Genomic DNA, 27,547 nt, shown 5'->3' on the forward strand with positions numbered 1-27,547 from the left:
ATGATCAACTCTTCATTGGGTATACAGGCCATAAATTGGGCCTGGCAGTAACCAAACAGACTATATCCAGATGTATCATTTTAGCAATTGGGGAATGTTACAGGCTGGCGGGTAATAACCTAGATGGGCTAAGGGCTCATTCTGCTAGGAGCATGGTAACTTCTGCGGTGCTGCAAAGGGGTGTCCCAGGAAAAGGTATCTGTGCAGTAGCCACCTGGTCGTCTATGCATACATTCGTAAAGCATTACCTGTTAGACCCCACCTCGTCTCAAGGAGGCCATTTTGCAAAGGCCATTCTTAATACGGTCCATGACTAAATTAATTGGTACTCCCTCCTCTGAAAAAAATGTAAACACTGCTTTGGGAGTCTATCAAAGATGAGGAATACGTGGGCGGACACAATCCATTCGAAGAACAAGTTATTTACCCCTGGTAACGTTCATTCGACTGGATGTTCCTCCCACGTATTCCTCATCGCCCCTCCCAGCCTACCCCAACGTACAATTTACGTGTTTTGCACTCTGTGCTTTCTGGCACACACAGTTTCACGGAAGCACCAGCACTGTTATTAACAATGCTGGTGCTTCCATGGTCCCCATTCCCATTGAGTCCTATTGGACTCAATGGGAATGGGGACTTGCCATTTACCAGCGCCTGACTTCCTAGAACGCCGGGGTTGTAATATCCCAGTGTTACCGGCAAGCCAGGCGCCGGTACATACTGCAAGTCCGGCGGCAACCCACCGGTAGCACCGCCAGGGTTACCGCCAGACTTGTAATGAGGCCCGAAGTGTTTCAAAAGGGAGATGCCAGGAAGAGATAGTCTTATCCAAGAAATACGACACCTGACCTGTCCGTACTGCACAAGGGCACAGGGATAGCGCAGGCAGTCCAGCTCCCATAGGCAACAGATCCACAGAAGTCATTGAGCTGATGAGCATAAAAACGAAAAGAACGAAGAAAATCCAATTGACCAATATTCCAATCCATTTGTCTGAAGAGAAACCAAAAGCAATCCAGGGCATGGGAACGGTAGTCTGTTGAGCTGACTGGTGAAGAGCTCATTGAAGGATACACTGAGTTTCACAGCCGAAAGGGAATGAAGAGTAAAACAGTCCAGGAAGAAAAGCCGAGTTCAGGGAAACCCGTCAGAGCCGGCTGAACTGTGACACCAAGTTGCTGCACTGCTGTCTGCGGGGCAGCATGAAGGAGGACTTGCCATCTTGCTGACTACCAGGATTAGCTAGTGTCATGCCGGTTCAATAGGAGAACCTGGAAGCTTTTGATCAGCTTGTCACTGCCCCCGCTGGGTTGGTTCTGGGAGCTGTGCCTCTTGCATCTAGGCCCCTACCCCTCAACCTCAGAAACCATAAAAACTGCTAGCGGGGCGTAGTCTGGACAAGTCACTGCACTGCGCTCTGTAGCTGTCCGCTGATGGTAGCTATGCGTCTTCTTTCCTCCTGCCATGTTTTGCCCTGAAGAGCTACTATGCAGCTCACTCCTCATACCTGCCATTTCTCCCCCTGCGATTATGTTTCCATCTTGTCGCTCACGTTCTCTGTACTTGCACTCCCATTGACATCTACACCACCCTTGTTAAGTGGTTCACACATTACCTACACTCTGGCGCTTGTACACCCATTCTTTTCCAGTATTCCTTGTACCCTCATTTCGCTACTCCTTTTGGTTTCTCTGTCCCCCATGACTTCATCCATCCTCCCAAAATCCATCTAACCGTATCTACCCTCCCTGTCTATACCATCCCTTCCCTATTAATGTAGCCCTCTGGAATGTGCGTTCCCTTTGTAGTAAGACTGATTTTGATATGTTTTTTTCTCCTCAATCTACACTTTCTATGCTTTACAGAAACCCGGATCTCCCCAGTCAACACTGCTATACCTGCTGCTCCTTCAACTACCTCCACTGCCTTTAAACACCCTCCCCCCTGCCCAAATGGCTGTGGGGGTGGGGTTGGAATTATCTACCCCTCCTCCTTTCCTTTGTCCTCTTACACTACCTCTTCCCCACCCCTGCTGACTTGCCTTTGCTCTCATCTTTCGAGCACCAATACTCCTCATTTAAGGACCTTTTTCTGTCGCTTTTGTTATTCGGCTTGGGAAAAGTGATGACTCTGCATGATTAAAGTCTCCTCCCATGTTTCCAGGAGAAGGCACCCGCTACCTGATCCTGACCCTGGGGGTGGTATTCTGAGGGTGAATCACATGGGAAGAGATGGCTGCCATGAGGGTGTGGGGAGTCCAACGGGAGAGAAGCAGTGTTTATCCCTTTCTTGTGAGGAGGATACCTTTATTCCAGAGGCTTTGTTGGCATGTTGTCATTATTCAGAATCATTTAATTATAAAGACCTGAAACCTGCTTTTGTCAAGTATTTTAAATAAAACTCTATTCACTGTTCATGTGTGCTTAATAAATCTAAAACACATTTAGCATCTAATGTTTATGATGATTGTTTGATTAAAACTGTCAAACAATGTAACTTAAAACATCTGAAATTTCCTTGGACTTCAAGTACCGAGATGAGGAAGAGGAGCAAAGAGTCGATGTGGAATGAATGTGACATCAAGAACAATGTGCAGTCTAGTATTCAAAGTCAGCTGCGTGGGGCATTTCAATTTGGAAATCATCTGCAAGTGTCAGATCGGAGAAGGTGAAATGCTGCAGAGTGCACAGAGCGGGAAGCGAACCTAGAGGCAGAGGCAAACTCTCAGGCAAACGCACAGACGAGCCGTGGAGATAGCAGGAAACGTTTGCCGTTAAACTGGAGACTCTTGGAACAGGAGTAGAAGAACTGTGGTGGAGTCATAGTGGGTGCCCTGGAGGGACCGCTGAAGGATTACATGTCTGCAGAGGTCAGCCTGCTTTAGTTTTAGTTTCAAAGGAATAGAAATTCTCTTTAGGATAGGGTAAGTTAGTCATTTATCCAAACCCCTTTCTGTTAATAAAAATGGCTGATGTTGAGAATATTACCACTTTGAGTCTGCCTCTCCTTTCAGACTCCTTACACTTTACTCCTGCTCTATCGTCCCCCATGCCTGACCAGCACATTTTGCGAGGATCTAGCACGCTTCTCTGTTCTTCCTTTAGATGTTCCCCTTATTCTTCTAGGACACTTAAATCTTCATCTTTCCTCAACCCATTCTTCTCTCCTTCTTATCCTCTATTCTCTACTCTTACCATTTCTCTTCTGTCCCCATCCCACATCTATCCTTCCTATCTTGAAAAAAAGCTCTTCTTGAATCCCTCGCTTCCATCTAACTATCGTCCAATATCTCTTCTTCCCTACCTTTTCTAAGTTCTTTGAGCATGCTGCCTATTCTCAGATTTCATCCTTTACTGCTTCCAACTCACTGCTTCATCGTTTCCAATCTTGCTGTACCTCTCATCACTCTACTGAGACTGCTCTAATCTCAGTCTGTAACGCTCTTCTTTCTGATAGTTATTGGAAATACTCCTCACTTGTAATTCTCCTTCATCTGTCATCAGCCTGTGATGCTGTTGATCACCGTCTGCTACTTTCCTATTTCTTCTTTGGGCTTTTCCGGTTCTGCACTTAATTAGTTTAAATCCTATGTGAAGCAATCAGGTAGCTGGGATTATCCCATGACCGTACATGAAAGCTGACCATTATATATACACTCACGGTTAACAATAGGTAAGATATTTAATCATTTCTTGTACAAGATTAGAATCAATTATACTTGATTGACCCATGAATCTCACCTATTTTTGCATTAACATGTTTGTTTTTTCTTTTCTTTTTTGTGATTTTTCTCTAATTCCCACAAACCTCCTACCCCTCTCCCCTTCCCGAACATGGCCATGTGTTCTCAAATATCTTTCTACTTTCTCTTTGTACTTTGACTGAATGTGCAATGATTCGTAATTATTGTGTCTCACATCAATGGCTATTTTATTTCATTTTGTTGATCATTTAATTTATGCTTTTTTTCCTATTACAATATCTGACTTGTAAATTAATTTATCATTTATGAATTATGTAGCCCTGATTTGAAAAAGACGTTGGATACGTCGAAACACGTGTAATCACCATAGGGCAACGTTTTCAAGATAAATTGAGTAATATCAATTTCCAATTGAAGTCATGTGATTTTTTCCATTTTAAGGATTTCATATCAATGGGCGCTGGAGCACATTTAAAGGGTAACCATTTTCATGCTTGTCTTTTTTCTATGGAGTAGAGGAATCCAAGACTCCTGAGTTACCCTAGCTCCATGCGACCTTTTCAAATTAAAATACTGCACAACCAAAAGGGCGCAGAGTTCTAACTGAGAAGTACCTTAAACAGATTCCTCACATCATTTCAATCATGGAGCAAGACACAGACAACAGATTCAAAGTGTTTAACAACATGGTTAATTAACTTAAGGTCAGGATAGTAGAAGGCCTAACTTGCCCTATTCTAGTGTAGGATGTCCTTACCTGAAAAACTAAGGAAAGCCTGTGTCCAAGAGTTAACCATAAGTCTGTCTGTGTCCAAAACCTATCTTTGCCCTCACAACTAAAGCTAAACGATGTGTAGGGATGGCAATCGTAAAAGAACTTGTGACCAACACAACGTTCTGAGCTTCTTCCAACTCTTAGCTTCTTCTTCATCTCCCCTTCCCCAAGTTCAAGAAAGGTCACAAAAGTCTTGAGATTACCTTTCCTAAGTTCAAACAATATAGTTCAACACAACCCTCAGGGTTCTCTTCCCCAAGTTCAAAGTAACACAGTTCAAATGAAAAGGGTCTTGAGGCCGTGCCCTAAAGACAGCTTTTGCAATCAAGTCTCGAGGTTCCCTTTCCCAAGACTTCAACGTAGCAACCAATGTTTGTTTGTCTTTCACAGTTCAACTGAACTCTAGTTCAACCTGACCCTCCTGGTTTGCAAAACCAGCTCACTTGCAGTGTTCCTTCTTAGTTTGTTTCACAATGCAGGGCTCACTAGTATAGTCGCATTTGTTGGACCACACTGTCCACCCATCACAGGTCATGCAACAAGGACCCCTAGGCTCTTCACCCCACACAGGTTCCTCTCTATTTGCTCCTGTGTACAGATCACACCTGCTTGTCTTCTGCTTGTAGGCCTCTTGGCTTTATGTGTAGACTTGGACTCCTTTGGTTTCTCCTCGTTAGCCTCTTGGGTTTGCCACAATGTGCCACATATCCTCTGCCAGTTTTTGGCCTTGCCGCACTGTAGTCCTACATAAAGTTCACTGCATGGTGATGTTGTTCTTTCCCCCACCTTTCTCTGCCCATCCCCTTGAGTATGCAAGCAACCCTTCCCCAACAGTTGTTTAAATAGTTTCCAACACTCTTGCAAATGCAAAGCCTAAAAACAAGCCCAATTCCCCTTTTCCACCTTGAGACTCTTTTCGAGTTAGTTTGACCATGCTAGATTCACTTTGAGATGCTACAGGACCTGCAGTGCTGCCTTTGGCACGCAAAGGACTTTAAACCACTTACCTGCTCTTGGAGCCATCCAGTTGCCGATTGAAGCAGACAGCCTCACCTCGACTGCCGGCCCGATACTGTGGAAGCAACCAACTTGCCAGGATTTGACCGCTGAGTTAATCCAACGGAAGGGAAGCATCTTGACCGACTCTGCCTGCTGAAAGCAATTGTCTTGCCCAACTGGAATGTTGGCTTCATCCAGCAAAAGCATTGACTCTGCCTACGCGACCCACTAAAAGACATCGACTCAAACTGTCTTTAATGCTGCTGCGATCCAACAGGAGCCTGTGTCTCGAACCATCTCTGCCGGAACTCGCCATTGGAAAAGCATGATCCTACCATCTCAGCACCGGCTTCACTTCAGTAAAATGCTTAGAAACCGAATTCAAGGCACACTATGACAGGTCATTTCCTCCATCGCCTGGCAATGAAGAGGATATCACCTATTGAAGCACCTATAAAATAACCGTATTGAACTGGCCCAGAGGAAAGCACCAATGTACACCTGAAAGGATCTATATTTGGCCATCAGTGGTTAGTTCTACCATTTCTGATGCTTGTGAATCTGCTTAGTCACATGCTGTGCATATAGTCCGACATCTAGTGGTAATCACGGAGTATTGCATCTTGTATTTCGAGGATCGATGGGGGACGTTGACATGGGTGTGCTTTTAACACTATCCCTAATGTCACATGTAGTGTACCCAAGACCCTTCACGCGTCGAGGTCCCTCAGATTGTCTTTTTCCTCCAAGCTAGCTGGTCGCCTGATGCAGAGCTCGACAAAAATTGCTAATATAATAGCTTTGTCCACAACCTCCGGTCGTTTAATGTTTGTCTCCTTCATCGACGACTACTTCACAGCCAATGCTGAAGACCGTGGAAGATTAACTCCAGACTTCGGCGGCTGGTGCTCTGGTTGACGCTGTCGACCGCATGGCCTCGGCCCTCATGCCAGGCCTACACTGTAGGGACCGGTGCTCTTTCTTTTGAAGAATGCATTTCCTTCTCCCATCTTTCCCATTCTGGTTTTGCTGTCACTATTAACCTGAGCTACGGACAGGACACCTTTTTAAATTTTGCCCTTCTTGCGACGGCAAGTACCCTTGGAAAGACGCACACCAGAGGTGTAATAAATGTCCATCTCGAGATCACCATGAGGAGTCCTGTCGGTCTTGCAAGCTTTTACATCCTAAGATGTTAAAAGAACGGCGAGTTAAAACAGTGGGCGGCCTACGCCATGCAGCAGGCCGACAGTAGCTCCCCCGCCGCTGCAGGCGCCTCGAGTGCCGAGGAAGTGAGCGACAGCCATGGCTCCGACACGGAGGCCTTTGACCTATCTTCGTAGCAGCCATGCTCTGAGGCGTGCGTACCCGGCTGGCAGGCCACCGGTTCTGCTATGGGGAGTGCACACTCCGGCGACAGGGACGCACACACACGACACAAAGGAAAGCACACAACTCCCCGGGCCTCCTTGACAGACTCGTCGGGACGGCCAAAGATGCCAACGGGTACGCTGATATCTTCGAAGGAACCCGCTGATCCGCTGGTCGACCGCCCTCCCCGCAACCGTCTAGGTGGAATGCGTCCGGGCACTCGAGTCACAAGGGCGTCGGCACCAAAATTCATAAGAGCGTCGAGCCACCTCTTTAAGAGCGCGCCGGCGACTAAGGCTTCGGCAATGCCAAAAACCGCAAACATCATCTCTGCGGCAAATGGGCCTAAAGAGACGTCGAAGGACACGTCCAGACGCCAAGAAAGTTGCGAAAAATATTGTGAAGGTTCCCAGCCTCTGTCTACGACTGTCAGACCAAGCTTGATGGCCTAGAGACATGGGTCCCCTAGAAGAGCCCCCTAGGGGTTGAGCAACCGAAGGTTGAAAATCAACCTTCCAAAACTGTTTATCGTACAATTCATATTGACATATATATATATAGTTTGATATCAAATTAAAACATTCACATAGTCTTAAAAGTACATTATTTCATTATAACAACAAATAAGATCAAATGAAAAAATAAAAAGGGAGATAAGCAAAGACTTTGAAAGAAAACGAAGTGAGTCCACCAGCCATCATTTATGTAGAGAGGTTGCCACTGGTTACAGTCTTTTGATGGTTATTTTGAATAATTGTTGGCGGTAGAACCATATCCAAGAACTGTACTAGAGCGAATTTAACCGACATTCTCGTAGTGGCGAAAAGAGCTTGCCAAATGTCATCACTATCAATGCCTGTCAAGCCCATAAGATTCTTGAAATACAGTTCTCGTTCTGTCTTCAATGCCAAGCACTCTACTACCAAATGCTGTGTAGTTTCTTTATGCTTGATGTCTTTACAAAAGCGGCAAAAACTCATTCCTTTAGGTATTAGACCTCTTCTGGTGCGTATTTCATTTGTGGGCCATAAGTTCATCCTCGGTCTCAAATACTGATTGCGAAAATGTGAAGACGGACAGCGCATTAGATAATCCGCCATCTGGCCTAGCCTTTTGTGACCAAACATTAGCACATTAAAATCTCGGTATGTAGTACATTTCTCTCTTGTACACACCCAATCATATCTGTACAATTTCAGCTTGACTTAGTCTGGATTAATTAATAATTCATCAATTGATAAGTCCGCAGAAATGATAATATCCAACACGTTATTTCTCCACGTATCTGCTCCACATCAAAGATCTTTTCATTTTCTTAACAAGCCAACCGCTGTCTAGCGCACACCAGATGGCTCCTTGGTGTGATTTGGCACCTTGATTAGGAAAGCAGGGTTCATTGTGTGTCACCATGCAGACAGTAGTCCATGGCAAATCAATGCAGTGAAATGTGTGCAGCAATGATTTGTGCGCTGCCCAAGTTACCACCCTGTTGGTTAATGGCGTCTATGTGGTGCTCCTATATGTAACAGCACGTATGACAGTTTTGTCTGATGTCATGTCTATACATTAACACACTGGCATTTTCTGTCTGTGGCTCGGTAGAGTGTGCCATACTGTCCCCTAAAGCAATCAAAGAGGTTGCCTCAAATTGTGCATCCACTAGGCCAAACTCCCTAGCTTCACTGCCACACCATGATTTCCACTAGCTGCAATTCCGCACTAATAAGAGATGATAATGCCAGCTCTGTTAAATGAAGCTTGGGCCTGCTTCATTTTTGCCGAAATAACCCCTGAGGCTGTGCAATAGTGAGGGCATAGTGGCTGAGGAACTATGGACCCTTTACCACATATCAGAAGTCCATTTTGTTTATAACGCTTCATCAAGTTTATTACTGGTCAGGCTAAAGTCTGTAAGAGGTACACTCCTTTTTGTGCATCCTTTCTTTGCATTGTTTATTGGGTTTCTCTTGTAGGGTATCCTTTCCTGTCTATAGATATAATTCCCTAAAGATGTTTCTGTATTGGGGCTGGGCATGCTTACACTGAGACCCAGCCCCTCCTCATCTAAAACATTGCCAGCAAAAAGACGCAAAAGAGCCCTTTAAACCTCATTTGAGTGGCTAATGTTGCAGCCATTTTATCCTCCCATCCAAAATGTCAGAATGAGTATTTATGGTTACAAATATTTTAATGTTGGGGTGAGTGTTGTGAACAGTGATGTGAGCACCAAGCCATGTGTTTATGTATTTAGAAATGCACACATAGAACCCTTTTATCATATATAGAGCTCTCTCTGATCATTCTGTTCCAGAAATGCTCTGTGATGTAATGCAAAGCAGACGGGAACACTCATTGGCGCCATTTGTCCCCCTTCCCTTTCACATAGCAGTATTTTGAAGGTGTACAATAGGAGTGTACCAGACTGTCCATCTTGGAATGAAAACATTTCTATCAGAAAATAATTACTATGGGTAGTCTAGTGTTGTCTCTTGCAAAATATACAAGAGGTGGTCTGAACAGAACATCTGCAACACATGGCCAGTGGTCCCTCGGAACCCGGCATGCTTGTCACATCACAGTGTGCCAGTACGGACAGTTTTAAACTGCATTTAGGCAAGGCTTTCCCTACGAGCAGGTGACAAACCATTTACTTGCCCAACAGCAGCTGTTTTTACATTAAATTTCTTCTGTAAAGTATTTGAATTACAATTTAATGAAACCAGCTTCATTTGTATGCCAATGTATTATTGATTTTGATGCAGGATTTTGTCGCGTGACATAGAGGTGTAGTTTGGGAGTCATGTGTACCAGTCAGAGGTCGGACGGGGCGCATTTTAATGTTTCGCACTGGGCTCCAAGTTGCCTAGAATCTGCCCTGGTCTACATCGTTTTTATTTTTGTTTGTACATTTTTTATAGGGTCTCCTAGAAACCTCACTCCAAATATCTTTCTAAAATGTCCCTTAAAATATCGCCCTCTTGCCACCTTCAGTAACCATCACCTGCTGCTCACTCTGTCCATTGTTCCCTCATCCACCACCATTTCCTTTTCTCCACTGATTTTGCACTTGATTGCACCTATCTATCCAGGCTGCAGGGCCCTTCTTCTCTCCCACACGTTCTCCCCTCCTCCGACACCCTATAACACATCTATTCTGAGCTGTGGTGCCATTGGCCCCCCAAACTGGTTTTATTCAGGGCCTTTTTCTACAGTCAGTACATCAGTCTGTCGCAGGTGACTTAATCTTGCAGAATTTTATTTACCTTATAAAAAAAATGCTTTTGAATGGATTGTGTCCTCTGACTTATTCCTCATCTTTGATATACTCCGATATCCTGCTTGACCCTCAGAAACTTTTCACAGCAGAGGTCGCTATGCGTAATCGCCGACCTTGTGTCCCTCGACGGCTTCCATCCATTTTTGAGTCTGACGTCGCAATCGATATAAATGGCATGCACTGGTGCTTGGGATCGGGCCACAAAGTCGATGACTGTGGCTCGTGTCAATTGATTATGTTAAAAGGCTTAAAAGAGAGCCAGGGGAAACTTGCCCTAGGCAGACCCTCCCCAAATCAGCTTTGATCACTCCTTGGAAGGCTTAATCATCCAAAGACAAGAGCTCGAGAGATGTTTCTCCTCACCGATCCAAAAGACTCAGCAAACATGCAAAGCGTTCTAGGTCGAGGTCTTGTCACTCTTCGTTGTCTTCGAGGAGGTCCAAGAAGAGACACCATTGACCCCGTTCGACCTCTTCGGATTCCTCACCCGAGGGAAAACGGGTATGTTTTCTGAGCAAAAGGGCTTCCAAAGCCGAGTTGGCAGACTGCCGGCTTAAAATGTTGGAAGTATTTGTGAAGTCGGAAACACCTACCCCTTCAAAGAAGTCGAAAGAGGCTTCCGACCCCATTGTGCCAAAGGCCGACAGTGTCGTCAAAAGCTGCTGTTTGCGTGCCCAAGAGCCTGGAAAGAAAGGCCTCCAAGGCCTCTCGAGAGGCACTTGTGGTCCACTTGAAGTCCATCTTCACTCCAACCAGCCCCGCCAAAGGTGTCGAAGTAGAGCCCATCGTTCGAGCCTCATTCAAGCTCCTCAAATTTTTTTTAAACCGCAAACTCTAAAAGACTTTATGAGCTCTATTTATGAGGAGGAGGAAAGCCCTGTTTTTGGTTTTGGGCTGGATTATGGCACACCTGATGTCCCAGAAGAGCTCATCTCTGAGGAATCTAGGATGAGGGCCCTGGTAGACATGCATAAAGATGCAAGTTGTCTTAATACTTCCCCAGAAATGGAATTTGGCACATCTGAAGGATCTGGGCATGCAGATGCATGCATCATACAAATCAGCCATGTCTAAGGTTGTAGATTATTTGGGCTGGGGGAGGTCTATGGTGGAGTATGAGCAGGAAGACTTGACTGATATTTCGTTTAAGGGGCTGCCTAAGGGACCTTATACTTCCATTGCATACAGCAGCTAAGAATAGAGTCTTGGAAAATTGGAGAAAGCCAGACTCCACTCCTGCAGTGCGTGAGAATGTCACCAAAAACGATAACCCTCCTCCATTGACCCAGAGTTTTTTCTAAACATCCAAGCCCAGGCAGCCACTTCGTCTTCCAAGGGGGCGGCGTACCCCACAATTCCACCAGACCGGGACAATAAGAGGGTGGACATCCTAGGGAAAAGGGTCTTGTCGGCAGGAAGCAAAGCTTCAGAGGCGGTCAACACACCTGTTCCTTGGCCAACTTCACGTGTACCTTATGGGAGGTGGTTGCCATGGCGGCATAACATGTTCCAGAGGGTGAAGAGAAGGGTTTTTAGGCAAGTTAACCCAGCATCTGAAAGGTGGTGAACTATTACTTCCGATGCTTGGGCACTGCAAACAGTTGCCCACGGGTACTGCCTTTCTTTCCTGAAATGACCTCCAGACTGGAGGTCTGGATCCGCTCCTCCTATAGGAAGTTCTGACCCTGTTGAAGAAGGGTGCAAACGAGCTAGTATCTGCAGTTTGAAGAAATCAGGGTTGGTACTTTCCTTATTTTCTGATTCCAAAAAAGATATAGGGTTGCGACCCATCTTGGACTTGAGATGCTTGGACAAGTTCAAGACCGTCACTTGCAGATCCTCCAGGCCCTTCAGCTCCAGGATTGGATTGTGTCCTTGGATCTTCAGGATGCTTCTTTCCGTGTGCCGATAGATCACAAGCACATGAATTACTGGAGTTCTCATTATCAGTTTTGAGTACTGCCTTTCGGGCTGACTTCAGCTCCGATGGTCTTCACCAAGCTGTTGGCGGTGGTGGCAACGAATCTAAGGATCGGAAGGATTCACATCTACCCCTACCTGGATGACTGACTGATCAGAGCCTACTCTCACGAGCAGACTGTGGAGCATGTAGACGGCACCTGCCACTCTTTCCACAAGCTGGGTTTCTCCCTCAATTTCAAGAAGTCCCATATGACACCTTCCCAAAAGCTCCAATTTATTGGCTCAGTCCTGGACTCTTCCTCAGGGAAAGCTTTGCCGCCTGAGGTAAGGGCTCTTCACATATCTCGGATGGTAATCAAATTTCAGAGTGCCCAAAGTCTTCAGGTCTTCGATTTATTGAGGTTGCTGGGCCTGGTGGCATCCTGCATTTTTCTGGTGCCAGAAGCCCTTCTGAGGATGATATCCCTTCAGTGGGCCCTCAGATCCCAGTGCTCGCATTTCTCCGGCAAAATGACAGATCTGGTCCAGATACCAAGCAAGGTGGCACAGGATCTCCTGTGGTGGGCCTGCAAGGAGAAGGTGTTAAAAAGGGGACCTTTTTGGCAACCATGGCCAGAGATTGCGGCGGTTACGGATGCCTCCTTCTCAGGTTGGGGGGTACATACCAACTGTCTGATCAGTACCTCAGCTAAGATTTTGAGGTGGGAGTATTTTACTCCCTATTTTTATATTTTGAGAGTAAATGTGATTGAGTCAAAATATCCTTTCTCCTTTGCAAGAGAGTAAAATGTATGTGACCTACAGCAGACGTGTGCACAAACTGCATTGAAATCATGACTATGCGGCAGCTTTCTGCCTTGTGACAGAATACACCTTTCATTATTTCTCTAAGTTCTGGCCATCTGATCTCTCCTGTATATATTTAAATGGTGAAAACACAAAAACCTAGCAAATTACATAGTTAGGCAAGCCTGAATTGTATTGTGTGTTTTGAGGTTAGCTAGCAGAATTTTCTTTTGCTGTTTGAAAGTCCTTGTTTCATGGAGCTATTACTACCTAATGGTATGCCAATGTTATGATACAACAGTGCAGAGAATCAAGAACTCCATGCTAAATGCTATATCTAATCTCATGGTCAAATGGTTATTTATATAGCGCTTTCGTCAAAGCGCTGTACATGGAACAGATTTATAACCAAACGGAAGTCTGTACTCTATCGACCTTGAAAGGATGAAAGGCTGAGTTGGCCTTGCCAGGATTCAAACCTACAACCTACAGATCACGCACAGATCGCAGCAACAAGTGCTCAACCAGCTTAGCTATCTTATTGGCTAACATCCTTCAGAGGTTGGTTAAATGAGTATCGACTGAGGTATAATAATCACAGTGCCTAGATGTTGGACGAACCATGTATGAAGCGCTACATAAAGTGAAATACCTATCTGCATTATCACAGGGACAGGTTTTGCTGAGTTTCTATTTCAATTACAAATGTAACTTTCTTTTGTTTGTTTTTGAAAAGCACTTGCACTTCCTGGAAAGTCAGGTTTTGGATGTTTTATTGTAGTCTTGAAGATTTGAGAGGTTAGAACACCTGTGATTGGTATAATGACAATCACTCACCCTTGAACAAAGACTCTGCTGCCACTGACCATTTATAGTAATGTACCCCTTTGACTGCAAGGGTGAATGGATGTAAACTAGCCTTTGCATAGTCATTATTTCACACAGTTTTTATAATTGGAGTGCATGTTAAATTCTAAGTATAAAAATGATCTGCGTCTGCATGATTATGCACACAGCACAGGAACTCTGAAAAATACATTTGTGCAATACTGGTTTGCTTTCACTGGAAAAAAAGCATAATTTGTTACAAAGTATGAATTCTCAATTGCAAGTTGTCCATCTTATTAATTTTACAATCCTAAACTGCTAGGAAAATAAATATGCACAGTGCTTCCGTTTGCTCCATGAGCAGCAACACAGCAGAAGCCGAATGGAAAGAAACCATTTGTTTTGACCTGGTGTGCAGTTTCTTTTTTTGAAAGGCTTCAGAGAAATGCATTCTGTTTCGGAGGTGTTTATCCATGGCTTGCAATTACATCCATGTAGATGAAAATCAATAGAAGCCTTCTGGTTTCTGTCAAGTACCCTGACCCTTGCACTGCCCTCTGCTCTAAATGTGTGTGTAAATGTACACAGGAAAATAAAGTTGTTGTATTTACAAGATTTTCATGCGTAAAAAGGCCTAGTACGCACCTTATCTGGAGGCCTGAGTCGGATGATCAGCAGACGCTGGACTCTGAGTCCAAACTGCACATCAATCTTTTAGAGCTGAGGGCAGTCAGAGAATTGCAGATGGCCTTTCTGCCCTCTGTACGGCAAATATTCTCTTGTAATGACGGACAACACGGCCACGCATTACCTCAACAAGAGAAGAGTTATAGGGTCACTACCACTGTGCAGAGAGGCAATGCCGCTGTGGTTCTGGGCACTGCAAGAAGGAATCTCTCTAGCTACAGTTCATCTAGCAGGAGAGGAGAATACGGCGGCAGACGCTCTAAGCAGGCAGAGCAGTCTCCCACGAATGGGAACTAGCTCAGGAAGTCCTTCAAGAGATCTTCACCCTTTAGGGAACCTCTCCAGTGGATCTGTTTGCATCCAGTGTCAACAGGAAGTGTGACCTATTCTGCTCCAGGGGATTTGCGCAGATAGGAGTTCTAGGGGATGTGTTTGTAGTGGACTGGGAATTTCAATTTCTGTATCAGTTTCCACCGGTCCCTGTCATTCCTCCTGTTCTCATGAGGTTGAGAAAGTTTATGAAATCCATGATCCTGATTGCTCCAGATTGGGCCAGGAGCATGTGGTACCCCGAACTTCTGGAAATGTCCATCTGCTCTCGCAAGAGGGAGGTTGAATTCTTCACCCAGTAATCAGGACCCTCAACCGCCAAGTATAGTTTCTGCGAGGTTAAGGAACAAAGATTGGGACCTTCCAGAAGATGTGATGGTGGGGTTGCTTTTGACCAGAGGGCCAGCAACACGATCTCTATACTGCTGCCGTTGGAGCACGTTTTGCAGCTGGTGTAGAGATAAAGGAGTTGACCCATTTGCTTGTGACACACCGTCTGTGTTGTCCTTTCTTCTGCATCTAACCCACTAGGGGCTTCATGTTTCTACGGCTAATGGATATCTAATGGTGCTGTCAATTTTCAAGTGTTCACCGGAACAGGGCTCTTATTTCAAAGTTCCTATTGTCATCCAATTTCTGAAGGGATTTACTAATATCTTCCATCCGGTTCCCTTTATTGTTCCGGTCTGGGTCTTCAGTCTAGTCTTGAGCTTCCTGATAGGCGCTCCTTTTGAGCCGCTGCATTCCTGTAGTATCAGGAGGCTTTACTTGAGCGAGTTTTTGACAGCCATTCCCTCTGCTCGCAGGGTTAGCGAGCTTAAGCCACCATTTAAAGTCTTTTATGAAGACAAGGTAGTTTTGAGGGTCCATCCCTCGTTTCATCCTAAAGTGGTGTCAGAATTTAATTTGGTGCGAAGATTGTTTTGCCTGCTTTCTACCCTCCTCCTCATCCATCTGAAGAGGAGGAAAGACTACAGACTGGACCTTAAGAGTGTTAAGCTTTATGATTAGGCTCTCTAAATTGAGACAGGGTGATCAACTTTTTGTTGGCTATTCGGGGCAGAAGATGCGACAGGTGGTTACAAAACAAATGCAGTCTCGTTGGATAAACCTGTGCATTTCCAAGTGCTACAATCTGACTGGAAAACAAATTCCTGAGCCTTATGAGCCCACCCGACTAGAGGAGTAGTACTTCCTCAGCCCTTCATAGCCGGGTGCCGGTGCAAGAAATTTGCAATGCAGCCACCTGGACTTCCTTGCATACCTTCACAAAGCAGTATTGCTTGGATTCCCCATCGGAACAGGAAACCAGTTTTGGGAAAGCTGTGCTACACAGCGTGAATCTAAAATAAATTCTCCCTTTCTCACCTCCTACAAAGTACTGCTGTGGCAGTCTATCAAAGATGAGGAATATGTGGGAGGACACAATCCATTCGTGAACAAATTACTTACCCCTGGTAATGTTCTTTTGACTGGATGTTTACTGGATGTTCCGCCCACGTATTCCTCATCACCCCTACCATGCTACCCCTCTGTAAGGATAGAATTTCCATGAATTCAACCTTTCTCTCTGTTAATGCTCACATCTTTCTCCTCTTCGAGACTCCTGTGCTGGTGAGAGGAAAAACATGAATTGAGGCAACGGGCAGGGTACATGCCATTTATATCGACACTGATGGCATACTCGAGACAGACGCAAGTCGTTGAGGGACACAAGGTCGGCGATGAGGACGCGCAGCGCCCTCTGCTGTGAAAAGTTTGAGCTGCAAGCAGGATATCACAGCATATCAAAGATGACGAATACATGGGAGGAAGATCTAGTCAAAAGAACATTACCAGAGGCATGTCATTTGCTTTCTTGTTGCTTTTTTTTTCTCCTTGTTTTGAAGTTTTTTTCCTCGTGAGACAAACTTAAAGGTTTCAGTTGACTTTTTTTTCTTTTCTTTTTTGTGCCACTCTCAATCGCTTCTAATTGTAGTGCTTTACACAATTTGCGTACATGTGCCAAGAACCTGCAAAACCTTCTGAAATAAATTCAGTTTTCTTTTCAACCACATGGCTCAAGTTCTTAAAGGATGTCTCATTTATTGTGAATTGGCCCAAATATATTTACCGGTTGAAAGGTGTGTGTAGAAGAGCAGATGTTTTAGAATGTAGTGTCATAATTATTATATTATTCTGTTAACGTATTTCAATGTTGTGTTTGTGTGTGCGCACACACACAACTTCAGATTTTCTGTTACCTCCTTTTTCATTAAGGACATGAAGTTGCGCAGTTGCTGAGTGCATACTGCTGCTTTATATATTGGTTGAACTTAATGTTTCAGAACACTAATCTTCTCCTTTAATTCGTCATTCTTTTCTGACGTCTTGCCAAAAGAGATTTTTATGTAATTTTGTTTTTGCTTGGAGACTGCTAACTTCATGTTAACCTGTTGCTGATGGTTAAAAATGCCATGCTTATCAATTGAATTTCTTTTTGCATTTTTTTAACAGCATCAGAAATACAACGAATAGTAAACCAGCTCGGAACATCGTTTGACACACCAGAACTCCGGCATCAGCTGTAAGTGGTACTTTTTTCTTGGCACTTCGTTCCATACCCACATTGGTCGAGTTTGAAGTGAAAATGTAACTTAAGTGATTTGTAACCTGCGTAAAAATTAACATAGCTTGCAAACTGTCATGGCTGGCGCACACACGGGAGATAAAGGAAACCTTGACAAGTCCAACAGTTTGTCATGCCTAGTCCACGGACTGAGCAGAGAGTGCAGGGAGGGGTGGTGCTGTTCTGGTGTTTTAACGGGCTAGATCCTTCTTCAGGGAGCCTTCTTTAAAGAAAAACCTTCACTATCATAACATTTAAAATCAAAACGGATAAAACCAGAGTAGAAGAAATCAGATTTATGTGGACCTCTTTAGAAACCAAACCTGTATGCTCTCAGGTGTTTGGCATGTGGTGCCCCCGTGCGTTCGGATCCATTTGTATAGCAGCCGCCAGTCTACAAGTAGGGTGGCCAACTTTACAAAATGGTTTTGCAAGACACTTTGGATGTGGTAGTGCAATTGCCTACATTTGCGCTCCCCCATCAACTTTTTGGTGGCATTAGTTGCAGATGGCATTTTAACACATACACTGAACAAAAATATAACAAAACTGTAGACCATTACACGTGCAGTAAACTCACATATTCGAGCTCTGTCCAGTCTCCATGGGGCAAAATACATGCAAGCCTCCTAATTTGCACATGCATTGACGCCAACAAAATGACTTCTCAGAAATGTATCTTTGATACTTGGAGGCACCATGGGAAGTGGCATTACAAGATGCTGCCAAAAGTAAGCAGAGAGGTAAATCATTTTGTGTTATGACATATGACTGGCACTATTCTATAAGGAGCAACTCTATTGTTACTAGGTTTTTTTTTAAATAATAGCATGATATATCAACATACACTATGAACTGAATCACGCACAGAGGCTCCAGATAAGACCTAGTGAGATGAAATGATTAGCCTAGGATCACACACTTTGGTAAAATGGAGAAACCGAGATGTGAACAATTAAAGCAATTTAACACATGTTCCCACGTTCATTTGATATGAATACTTAAGGTTTGCGTTTCATGTGCCTAAATAATATTACCTTTAAAGCAATCCCTTGAAAAGAACGCACACTATATAATAAACTAGCCTTTCATAACAAACTCACATTAAACTATATTGTCATTCAAATTTTGAGCAATAATAAATAGTATGGCGTTAGTTTCATTCTCGCCATCCTGCATAGAAGGTCACAGTAGCACCAGGCAAATTAATGGAAGCATAATCTCACTAAAAGACCTCCCAACCTGGCTTTGACTAACAGTGACCTTAAAGAAATGCAGCAGGTTTTAAAGTATCAAAGGACAACAATACGACTCTGTCTGCAGAAGCAGGTCTCCCAAGAAAGCAAGGCCACATCATCAGAATATGTTCTACAGTGCAGGCCCTTATTTTATTTTTATTGTGAAGTTTAGTAAAGAGCCAAATTGCAGTAGAGTGCTTCAGGGCACTCTCGGACAGATAAAGACATGTATAATACAAAGGAAAATTAAGGACATAGCCCTTGGCTGCGCTTGAGGATGCAAGTGATTCGGCAATCTATACAAGATACTGTGTAAAAAGATGGGTCAACACCTAGTGCGCAGTGAAGAAGACCATGACTAGCTCGTGGGACCACAGTCGCTAATGACTTGTCGCTCCATGAGGATTATCCTGTTCTTAGTAGTTGTGTTTGCCTTGTGTATGGAACTCATGGTGGCAACAATAAAGACAGACACAAGTGATCACAGTTCAAGGGTGTTTATTAAACTGTAAATGCAGGGTGGAAAAGCGCCAAACTAAATCTAAGATGGGAGCAAGCTTCTACCATCAAGTCAAAAATAAGGCAGTTCTTGTGGCGTCTTGTCAAAGTAAAAAGGCCTAAACTAAAAAAAAAAACTATTGCCAAATCCGTACAACTAATTACAGAAAGAGCGTGGGATAGGTATTTCAATAAAGAAAGAAGTGTTCACAAATAACAACTCAGGAGGTGTTTGCCAGGGGTCGCCCTTACCCTCGGTTTCTGCACGGGACAAGTTGGTACTTGGGGCACAGCACACACTCCTGCTTTCCCAGCATGAGCCAACAGTTCAGTTCCAAGACAGTTCAGTTCCAGCTATCAGGTTCTTCGATGGTGAAGTCTCTTTTCAATAAAAGTCTCTTGCCTTCGAGGGCCTGATGTATTCAACAACAAAAAACAACCTTTCCAAATGGACTTTGGGGGAGGACTTTTCACCCCTGGATCTCCCTCAACCGGGCTCGGACCCACTTAACAAGGGGGACAATTACTTCCCCTGGTGTTACAATACTTCTTGTATTCACAAATCTTAATGTCTTTTTAAACAATTCTTCAGGCTTCGCCCCTTTTGTCGGCTTCCCTCTGCCGGGTTCACTCTTGCGAAATTTTATAAAACATTGGTCATTTGCTCATTTTACCTAGCGGGATTCATTCCCCTTTCTTTCACAATCGTCTCTCAGTCAAAGACTTTCGACAGTACAGAGGATTTTACAAGACTGCTGCATGACAACTTTGACCTGTTTTCGCCTCTTCCCAAGGCCTTCTGATTACGGTAGTCTCTACCATCTGGTAATCGCCCAGAGTTTCCTTCATGAGCACCCACATGGTGCCGGACTCCACTGCTGCTGGTTTTCCCCCTTTCATATATAGTTTCTTTTAAACCTTTCAAAAGTTCAAATTAGCCGTTGGTTACTTTTCATTCAACACAGTTCGGTTTCTTATCGACTTTCCCCTCGACTCACCAGCTGTGATGAACCACTTGGCTTTCTTTCTCTTTGGAGTGCAGGTTGGTACCACAGAGACCAGCATCTCTCCCCGGCTTGCTAATCAGGAGAGGGGGGTCTTGTGGACTGTTAACATGAGCTGCTCAGCTGGAACACACGCTGGCTATTGTTTGTGGTCTTATGATTCCTTCTGCATAGGTTTCACAGGCCTTGGTTGGAAAGGGCAAGGTCGCTTCTCTCTTTGTCACCCTCCTGGTATGCGCGCCTTTCTCCTCCTCTTGAACTGCCGTGCTGAGTTAGCTATCATGTTGTGCGGTCTGCCTTGCTCGTCCTGTGCTCTCGTGCTCCACCTTTTATGCCTGTGGGGAACGGAAAGGGCCGTTGGGTGTGTGTGATTCTGGTCACTTGCCTGACTTTGTCTGACCCTTGTATTGGGACATGTCAGGTAAACGGCTCTGGTGTTAGTCTGTTGTCTTTCATGTTGTGCGAAAGTGTTCGTATCAGACAAGGGGAGGCAGTGTTTTGGAATGTGGTAGGATGGGTAAAAGGTGTTGAAAAAAGGGGCATACCGTGACTCACCCATCGGTGTTCCACTCCCCAAGGACACCCCCATCCAGGTGATCCTCCCTCACTGGTCCACCCCCAGGAATTGGATCCAATAGCGATGCCGTGTCCTGGCCACCTGGATGACAGAGCCCCAGGGACTAGCTAGGGAGATGCCTTCAGGTTTCTCACACTTGTCACGGGATACACGACTCTGGCAAGTCTCCAACTATTAGTTGCGACAGAAACCTGGACTAATTGCAAGATTGGGAACTACAGACTTGTTCAAACGACTCCCAGTCTCCGGGAGAGGGAGCTGGAACAAATTAAACTAGTTTTTGTCCTTACCGTGAGAGGAAGGGTTTCTGTAGTCCACCTCGGTTTTCGCCATTATTGGTATGTGTGATCATACATTTGAAAAGCCAACCTGTATACACATGCTTTAATAAAATATCACAACAGAAAATATTGGGTCTTGTCCCATTCATGATTGCAATCATCTTCGTGACTAGGGCTATAGAGGTGGTGATGTGAATGAATAAGTGAGTGGTCAGAGGGAGAGGGTAAATAGATGGAGTAGATGAGTGGGGGATGGGCAGATGAGATCAGTGGCATTCTCGTATGTGTCTAGGAAGATTGTGTGGGATGGACATGGAGAGCAGAGTCGAGTTCATGGGTCGTTGTGATGGTGGCGAGTTTGAAATCACCCATTTTGATTGGCCGGCATCAGCTGGGAAACACGCAGGAGGTAGTTCTGTGTCAGCGAAGAGATTGGGGTTCCAGGTGAGCAATAATGAAAGGGGGAGAGCAAGGAGGCAGGCAATGGGTTCAATAGGAGAGTGGGTGCAGATGATGATTCTTTAGTGATCCTGAGGCCAACACCACCACCGTTTTTAGAGAGTCAAGAGGAGAGGGGAAAAGATGCGTAACGTCAGAATGGAGTGCAACAGGAGTTGCTGTGTCATGGAGGGAGGTCCAGGTTTCAGTAATGGCCTTTTCTGAGAATTTGGGGTGACGGGAGTCAAAGTGGTCAGTGTTAAGAGATCAATGCAGAAAACACTGTGTTGGGAACGTTTCTGAATGCACACTTTGGTTGGTTTGTCATGTTTAGTTGACTTTGCACATATTAACATGTTCAATTTGAACTTGCCTCTCCTGATTCAGATGACAGCAACTCGGTCAGTTGACCATATCTTTCCTGTGCTTCGAGGGAAAGATGTTTTCATGCCCCTTGAGACACAATCTGGTAGAAGGACATCTGATTCTGTGCCCAAAAGGTGTGCTGAAAATTAGGATCAGCCCCCTTATGTAACGCAACAGGCATGGTTTACGTGTTTCCTGTCTGTTTCCTCATAATGTCAATCAATGTGCCCATCGCTATCACAGATGAAACCTGTTCACAATCATGTGTGTCTCTCTACTTTTCATAGTCAACAGAAGAAACAGTTAACGAACCAGCTTGCCAAAGAAACTGAGCGGCGCCTGAAAGAGTTTGCATCTCTGCCTTCAACGAGTGAGCAGGTATAACCATTTCAAGTGACATTGTATTTTCCTTCAAGTATTGTATTGTATTTGGTTATTTTTATATAGCGCTCTTTCCCCATTTGTATGGCCTCAATGTGCTTTTTTCGGTTGGAACACCCTCCGTGACCTTAGTCCATGTGCTGGAAAGGTCTAAGAGATGCATGTGTGCATTTTTGTCGGTCTAGGACTTGGGTGGCTGGCTAGGCTCGATTAAGCAGCCCAAAAAGAGGCCTGGCACGTGGGTGGGTGCTGTTGGTGGTTGCGATAGAGTGCTATTGTTGAGAGAGTCGATGTGTGGCAATCTATGCTGAATTTCTTTTAGTTGGTAGTCGCCGTATGCTAGTGGCAGAGGTGTTGAGGTACGTCTGGTGTTTCAGTGTGGACGGCTATATGTGCTGCTATACTGGAAAGTATAGCAGTAGCTGCATTCTATGGTGCATGGTTGCTTGGCCGTGCTTGTGGCCTGTGTCCACAGATGTGGTGTAAGATATACGTACAGTAGTCTTCAAGGTTATAAGTACTGTAGTCTTCTGAGTTGTTCGGCTGGAGCGATCTTTGTCCAGTGCAGACGGCGTGGTCTTGTTTTTCATGGTCTCTCTAGTGCAAGGGTCTGATGATGCGCTGATTGTGGATGAGTTTATTGCAGTGTGCCTCAGTGAGGGCTGCAGGCTTCCCTGTTCTATTTGTCAGGTGGGAAAACTGTTGTGCATGGGGATTATAGTGTGTCAAGTGAGCCGCTTCGAAAGCTGCCGGCCACTGTGTTGTAATCGGTGCAAGGGATGTTGGTTTCATCAGAGCAGTCTCGAGGTATAAGGGTTCAGTGGAATATTGGGAAAAGCCAGGATTTTAGGGCCTTTCTGAATTTCAGCTGGTTTTCAGTGTTGCAAATGTGTAGTGGTAGAGAGTTCCAGATGATTGGCGCTTGGACGGAGGAGAAGGAACCGCCCAGCCTGGATGAGTTGTGAGATGGGATCACTAGGCAAAATGCTGTGTGGGATCTGAGATGCTTAGAGGGTTGGTAGGTCTTAGGCAAGATTGTGTGCAGTTCCCTTTGGGAGACTACAGCAACCTTGTCCTTCTGGCAATAGGTAACCCAACCTTTGTTATAAGCCTGTACTAAATAGGTTGGTAGTGTGGCTGAGCATCCAGGCCTATCTCAGGAGGGGTCAATGTGAGCAGTGGGGAGATTCACAATGAAAAGTATTCAAATAAACTCTTACACTCAAGGTTTCTTGATTAAACAATTATTAATTTATGTAACAGTCAGTTATATACGCCTTCTTCAGAAGGGAGCAAAACATGTAACACTTCAAATATACTTCAAAACACACTCTTAGTTTCTCTAATCGGACGATACCCATTGGGGATGGCCCAAAGACACTTCCTACACCCACAGGTGACTTAAATAGCTAGAACACTGTGAACATTGATTTATCACTGGTACGTTTAGAGCAATACTTAGTTTGGTGCAAAGGTTAGATTGGGGAATAAAACAAAGGTTAACAATTCACAAACATGTAAGTACATTTTGAACCTTCCAATGCAAAGTCAATGTAACCCTTTCCTGGGGGAAAGGTAAAGGCACAGAGTCAGAGGTAAGAAGAGTCTCTGAGGGAGGAAGGACAGCCAATGTTAGTTGAGCAAAGTCTAGGGGAGCTGAAGATCTTCTTTGCAGGTAAGTAAAGGTCATGCACAATGTTTTTAGAAAAGTTTGTAGGAATAAAATCACTTGAAGGGCCAGAAGCTGAGAGGCTTGTGAGGGGCAAACCTGCAAGCAACTCTGCAAGGGCAACCAGGACAAGTCTCAACTGTGAACAAGCAAGGCAACATCACAAGAGGTAAGTCCTATTAACTTTACAGTACCTTTTGGTTAGAATAAATGGTTCCAGCTGGCTTCTGTTCCTGTACAGTTCTGCAGATCCTGGTGATCCTGGGCCTCAGTCGTGGGGACAAGAGCGAGGACGTCTGGGGACTCCAGCACTGCAATGGAAAGGTTGGCGGCAGCAATGGGAAAACTTCATTTCAGCAGCACTTCGCGGTTTCAGCTCCCCGCGTCTATAGCAAATGGCACCACCACAGTCTCCGGCTTGGTCAGTCCTGCTTCAAGGGAGCCCGGGGGATCTTCCTGAAACACAGGCCTGTCTTAAAAGCAATGCACTCAGTTTGGGGTTCCACTCCCTGGCGCTTCGGTACCAGCAGCAGTGGAAGTACAGCTAGCTCCGAGAGGATGTCCAAACAAGTTCACTTTGGGGTTGATTGGTCCCACCAACCCAAGGGGAGAAGTGGTCCTTGCAGGGCTTCTCTAGTGAAAACGAATTCAGAGCTTCATCACGGCAGCAGGGCTTCACCGGGCAAACCAACGGCCCAAGAGTTGCAGCAGGCGTCTATTCCAAGTTCTTCGGATTCCTTTGTTCAGTGGTCGACTCTGCCTTCCAAGCCAAAAAGCCTCGCCTTTTATGCAGGTTTCTCCCATTCATTCCATCCTAGCCGTCAATCACACAGCAGGGTGGCTGTCCTCCAAGGACAGCCAGCCGGCCAATCACCTTTGGGTGCATTCCTGTAAATAAGGGGATTAAGCACAGGGGAGTTTCGAGCACCTCCCTCACCTCCTACCCCTGCCAGACACGCTGGAGCCAGAGGCGGGCTACACTTCACCCGCCAAAGACAAAACGAACAAAGGGACCAAACCTGGTTTGGTGCGCAGAGTAAATCTGAAGAAGGATCTTTCCAACAAGAAATGGCAAAAAAAGAAGACCGGGGCCATTTTGATCAAATGGGCACCCATGGGTGTCTTACTGTAGCTGCAATTGCAGCCCGCAGTAAAAACACAATGGTAGTAAAAGGTAAACCACTGCCACCAGCCATTAATTGTAGAAAGGGTAACATAAAAATGTTACATGCGAAACTAGACATAGGGGATACTAAGTGAACCTCTCCAGCACCCTATGGTAAGATAGTGTGTGCTGAGCCTAGAAAGTTACAAAATGTAAGTAAAGTCAATTTCACTTCACTGCTCTTGGAAACAGTAGTTTTACCAAGAGAAGGTATTTAAACCTTTGGGAAATCAGAGACTTCCCTGTGTCACTGCACTGAAGGTGCATCTTGTCACAATGTAAAGATTATGCCTATGGAGTTCGTCCGACTCCAAAGTCAAAAGAAACAGAGTCAAAATCACAGAAAAATACATAAGAGAGTGGAGAACAAGGTTACACTCTCTTCAGGTTAGAGATTTAAAGTCCTAAAGTCCAGCAAAAAGAGCTGGGGGTCTCTAAGGTAGAGAGGAATTAGCACATTTCTGAGAATTCTCCCTAACACTCATCCCTCCCAGACCAATCGACGGGAGGATTTAATCCACTCCTGGGTGGGCCTTTGCCACTTGGCGTTCCCAGGTGAGCTGGTGTGACCCTCTGACCCTCGTGGTCCTTTTTTGATCTTGGGCCGTGTTCTTGTGTGCCCCCAGGCCCCTCGTGCTGCCTCGCTTCCCGATTCCCTTCCTTCCTCTTCCCCTCCCTCTGCCCGCCTCGCAGCCCTCCCTCCACCAGTGATTGGTTAGTTGTCTGGTCTTAACGGACCATCCCAGTGCAACCCTCTGCCCGGCAGCTCCTGCGGCTAAGGGCCCCAAGGGAAAGGGCAACTTCAACAGAGCGTCTCCAGATAGTGTCCGCAGGGGAAGTCGGTAGCCAGCCGTCAACCAGCAGTGACAAAGAAGGTAGGGGTGGCCAGGGTGGGGAGTAGAGCAATCCCTCTACTCTGGAAGCCCTGCCACATAACAAACCTACTTACATTGTGATAGTACTGTGATTATTAGCTTGCACCCTCTAGGATAGTAATGTGATTACTAGCTTGCGCCTTCTAGGCTAGTACTGTGATTATTAGCTTGTGACCTCTAGGGTAGTACTTTGATGATTTGCTTGTGCCCTCTAGGATAATACTGTGATTGTTACCGCACCCTCTAGGATAATACTGTGATTGTTACTGCGCCTCTAGGATAGTACTGTGATTATTAGTTTCTGTCCGCTAGGATAATACTGCGATTATTAGACTGCGCCCAACCCTTAGAGATTAGCACACATTGACCAGATTCACATATAGAAAGCACCACTATACAATAGCAATGTGATTATTAGCGTGCACCTCCTAGGATAGTGTTGTGATTATTGGCTTGCGCCTTCTAGTATAATACTGTGATTATTGGCTTGTTCCTGAGGAGAATACTGTGATTGTTAGACTACGCCCCACCCTTAGAGATTAGCACCACTACAGAATAGCCCTGTGATTTTTAGCTTGTGCCTTTTAAGATAGTAGTGTGATTATTGGCTTGTTCCATAGGATAATACTGTGATTGTTAGACTATCCTCCCTTAGAGTTCTCCACTTACTGACTTGAACCACATCTAGAAAGCAACACAATAAAATAGTACTTCAATTATTGACTTGTGCCTTCTAGGATAGTACTGTGATTATTGGCTTGTTCCTTTGGGATAGTTCTGTGATTATTGGCTTCTGCCTTCTAGGATGGTACTGTGACTATTAGCTTGTGCCCTCTAGGATAATACTGTGATTATCAGACTGCACCACACCCTTAGACATTAGCACTTGTTGACCTGAATCATATCTAGAAAGCACCACAATAGAATGGTACTGTGATTATTGGCTTACCTTCTGGGATAGTACTTTGGCGAGTAGCTTGAGCCTTCTGGGACGGTACTTTGACTATTAGACTGCGCCACACTCTTGGAGTCTACCACATAGTGACTTGAATCGCATCTCGAAAGCACCGCAACAGAATAGTAATGTGATTTATTGATTTTTGCCTTCCTAAGAAAATACTGTGATTACTAACACTGGGATAGTACCGTGAATATAAGCCTGGGCCACACTGGGATCGCTCTGTGAACAGTGACCTACGTCACACCATTGGAGAATTGGCAAAAAGGCAAACACAACCACAAATAAGAACGGACAAAACTAGAAATAACAAGAGCATATTCGACGCCCTAACGCCTTACATCACCAAAACAAGAAGACCCTCTGCTTGACAGCCACTAAATTTAGAAGAGGAGCCGGATGAAAACAAAAACCCAAGACTGAACCTAGAAGAGCTTTTCGACGAGACAGACGCAACTGTACCAATACCTCAACTCGAGATCGACCTAGAAGGAAAGCTTAACACCAGTCAAAAGACAATGCCGACAATAAAGCGCAAACCAAACTATACCTTCCAAATCCACTGCAACATAATAAACGCGAGATCCATGTCAAAACACTCATCAGATCTTCGACCTTCTCTGCGACAATGGCATCGACATCCTATTCATCACAGAAACATGGCTGGATGACAACTACAAAATCACACTCAAAGCTGCCTCCCCACCAACTTCAAATGCCTTCAGTTAAACAGGAAAAATAAAAAAGGGGGAGGCCTCACAATAGCATTCAAAGAACACCTGAAAGTGAAAACAGACAAACCTCTTAACA

The 27,547-nt window shown here is 45.0% G+C and overlaps 1 protein-coding gene across 2 annotated transcripts in view; it reads left to right on the forward strand.

Annotated features, from left to right (window-relative positions):
- STX7 (syntaxin 7) overlaps nt 1-27,547 on the forward strand; it is a 415,618-nt gene that overhangs the window by 198,582 nt on the left and 189,489 nt on the right. For both annotated transcript variants that reach the window (XM_069606681.1, XM_069606680.1), the window contains exons 3-4: nt 17,176-17,245; nt 21,977-22,067. In XM_069606681.1, the coding sequence (XP_069462782.1) occupies nt 17,176-17,245; nt 21,977-22,067 (161 nt within the window). The remainder of the gene's footprint in view (nt 1-17,175; nt 17,246-21,976; nt 22,068-27,547) is intronic.

The sequence above is a fragment of the Ambystoma mexicanum genome, chromosome 4p (genome assembly GCF_040938575.1).
Source record: "Ambystoma mexicanum isolate Mex_15411 chromosome 4p, UKY_AmexF1_1, whole genome shotgun sequence".
In the NCBI taxonomy this organism is placed as follows: domain Eukaryota; kingdom Metazoa; phylum Chordata; class Amphibia; order Caudata; family Ambystomatidae; genus Ambystoma; species Ambystoma mexicanum.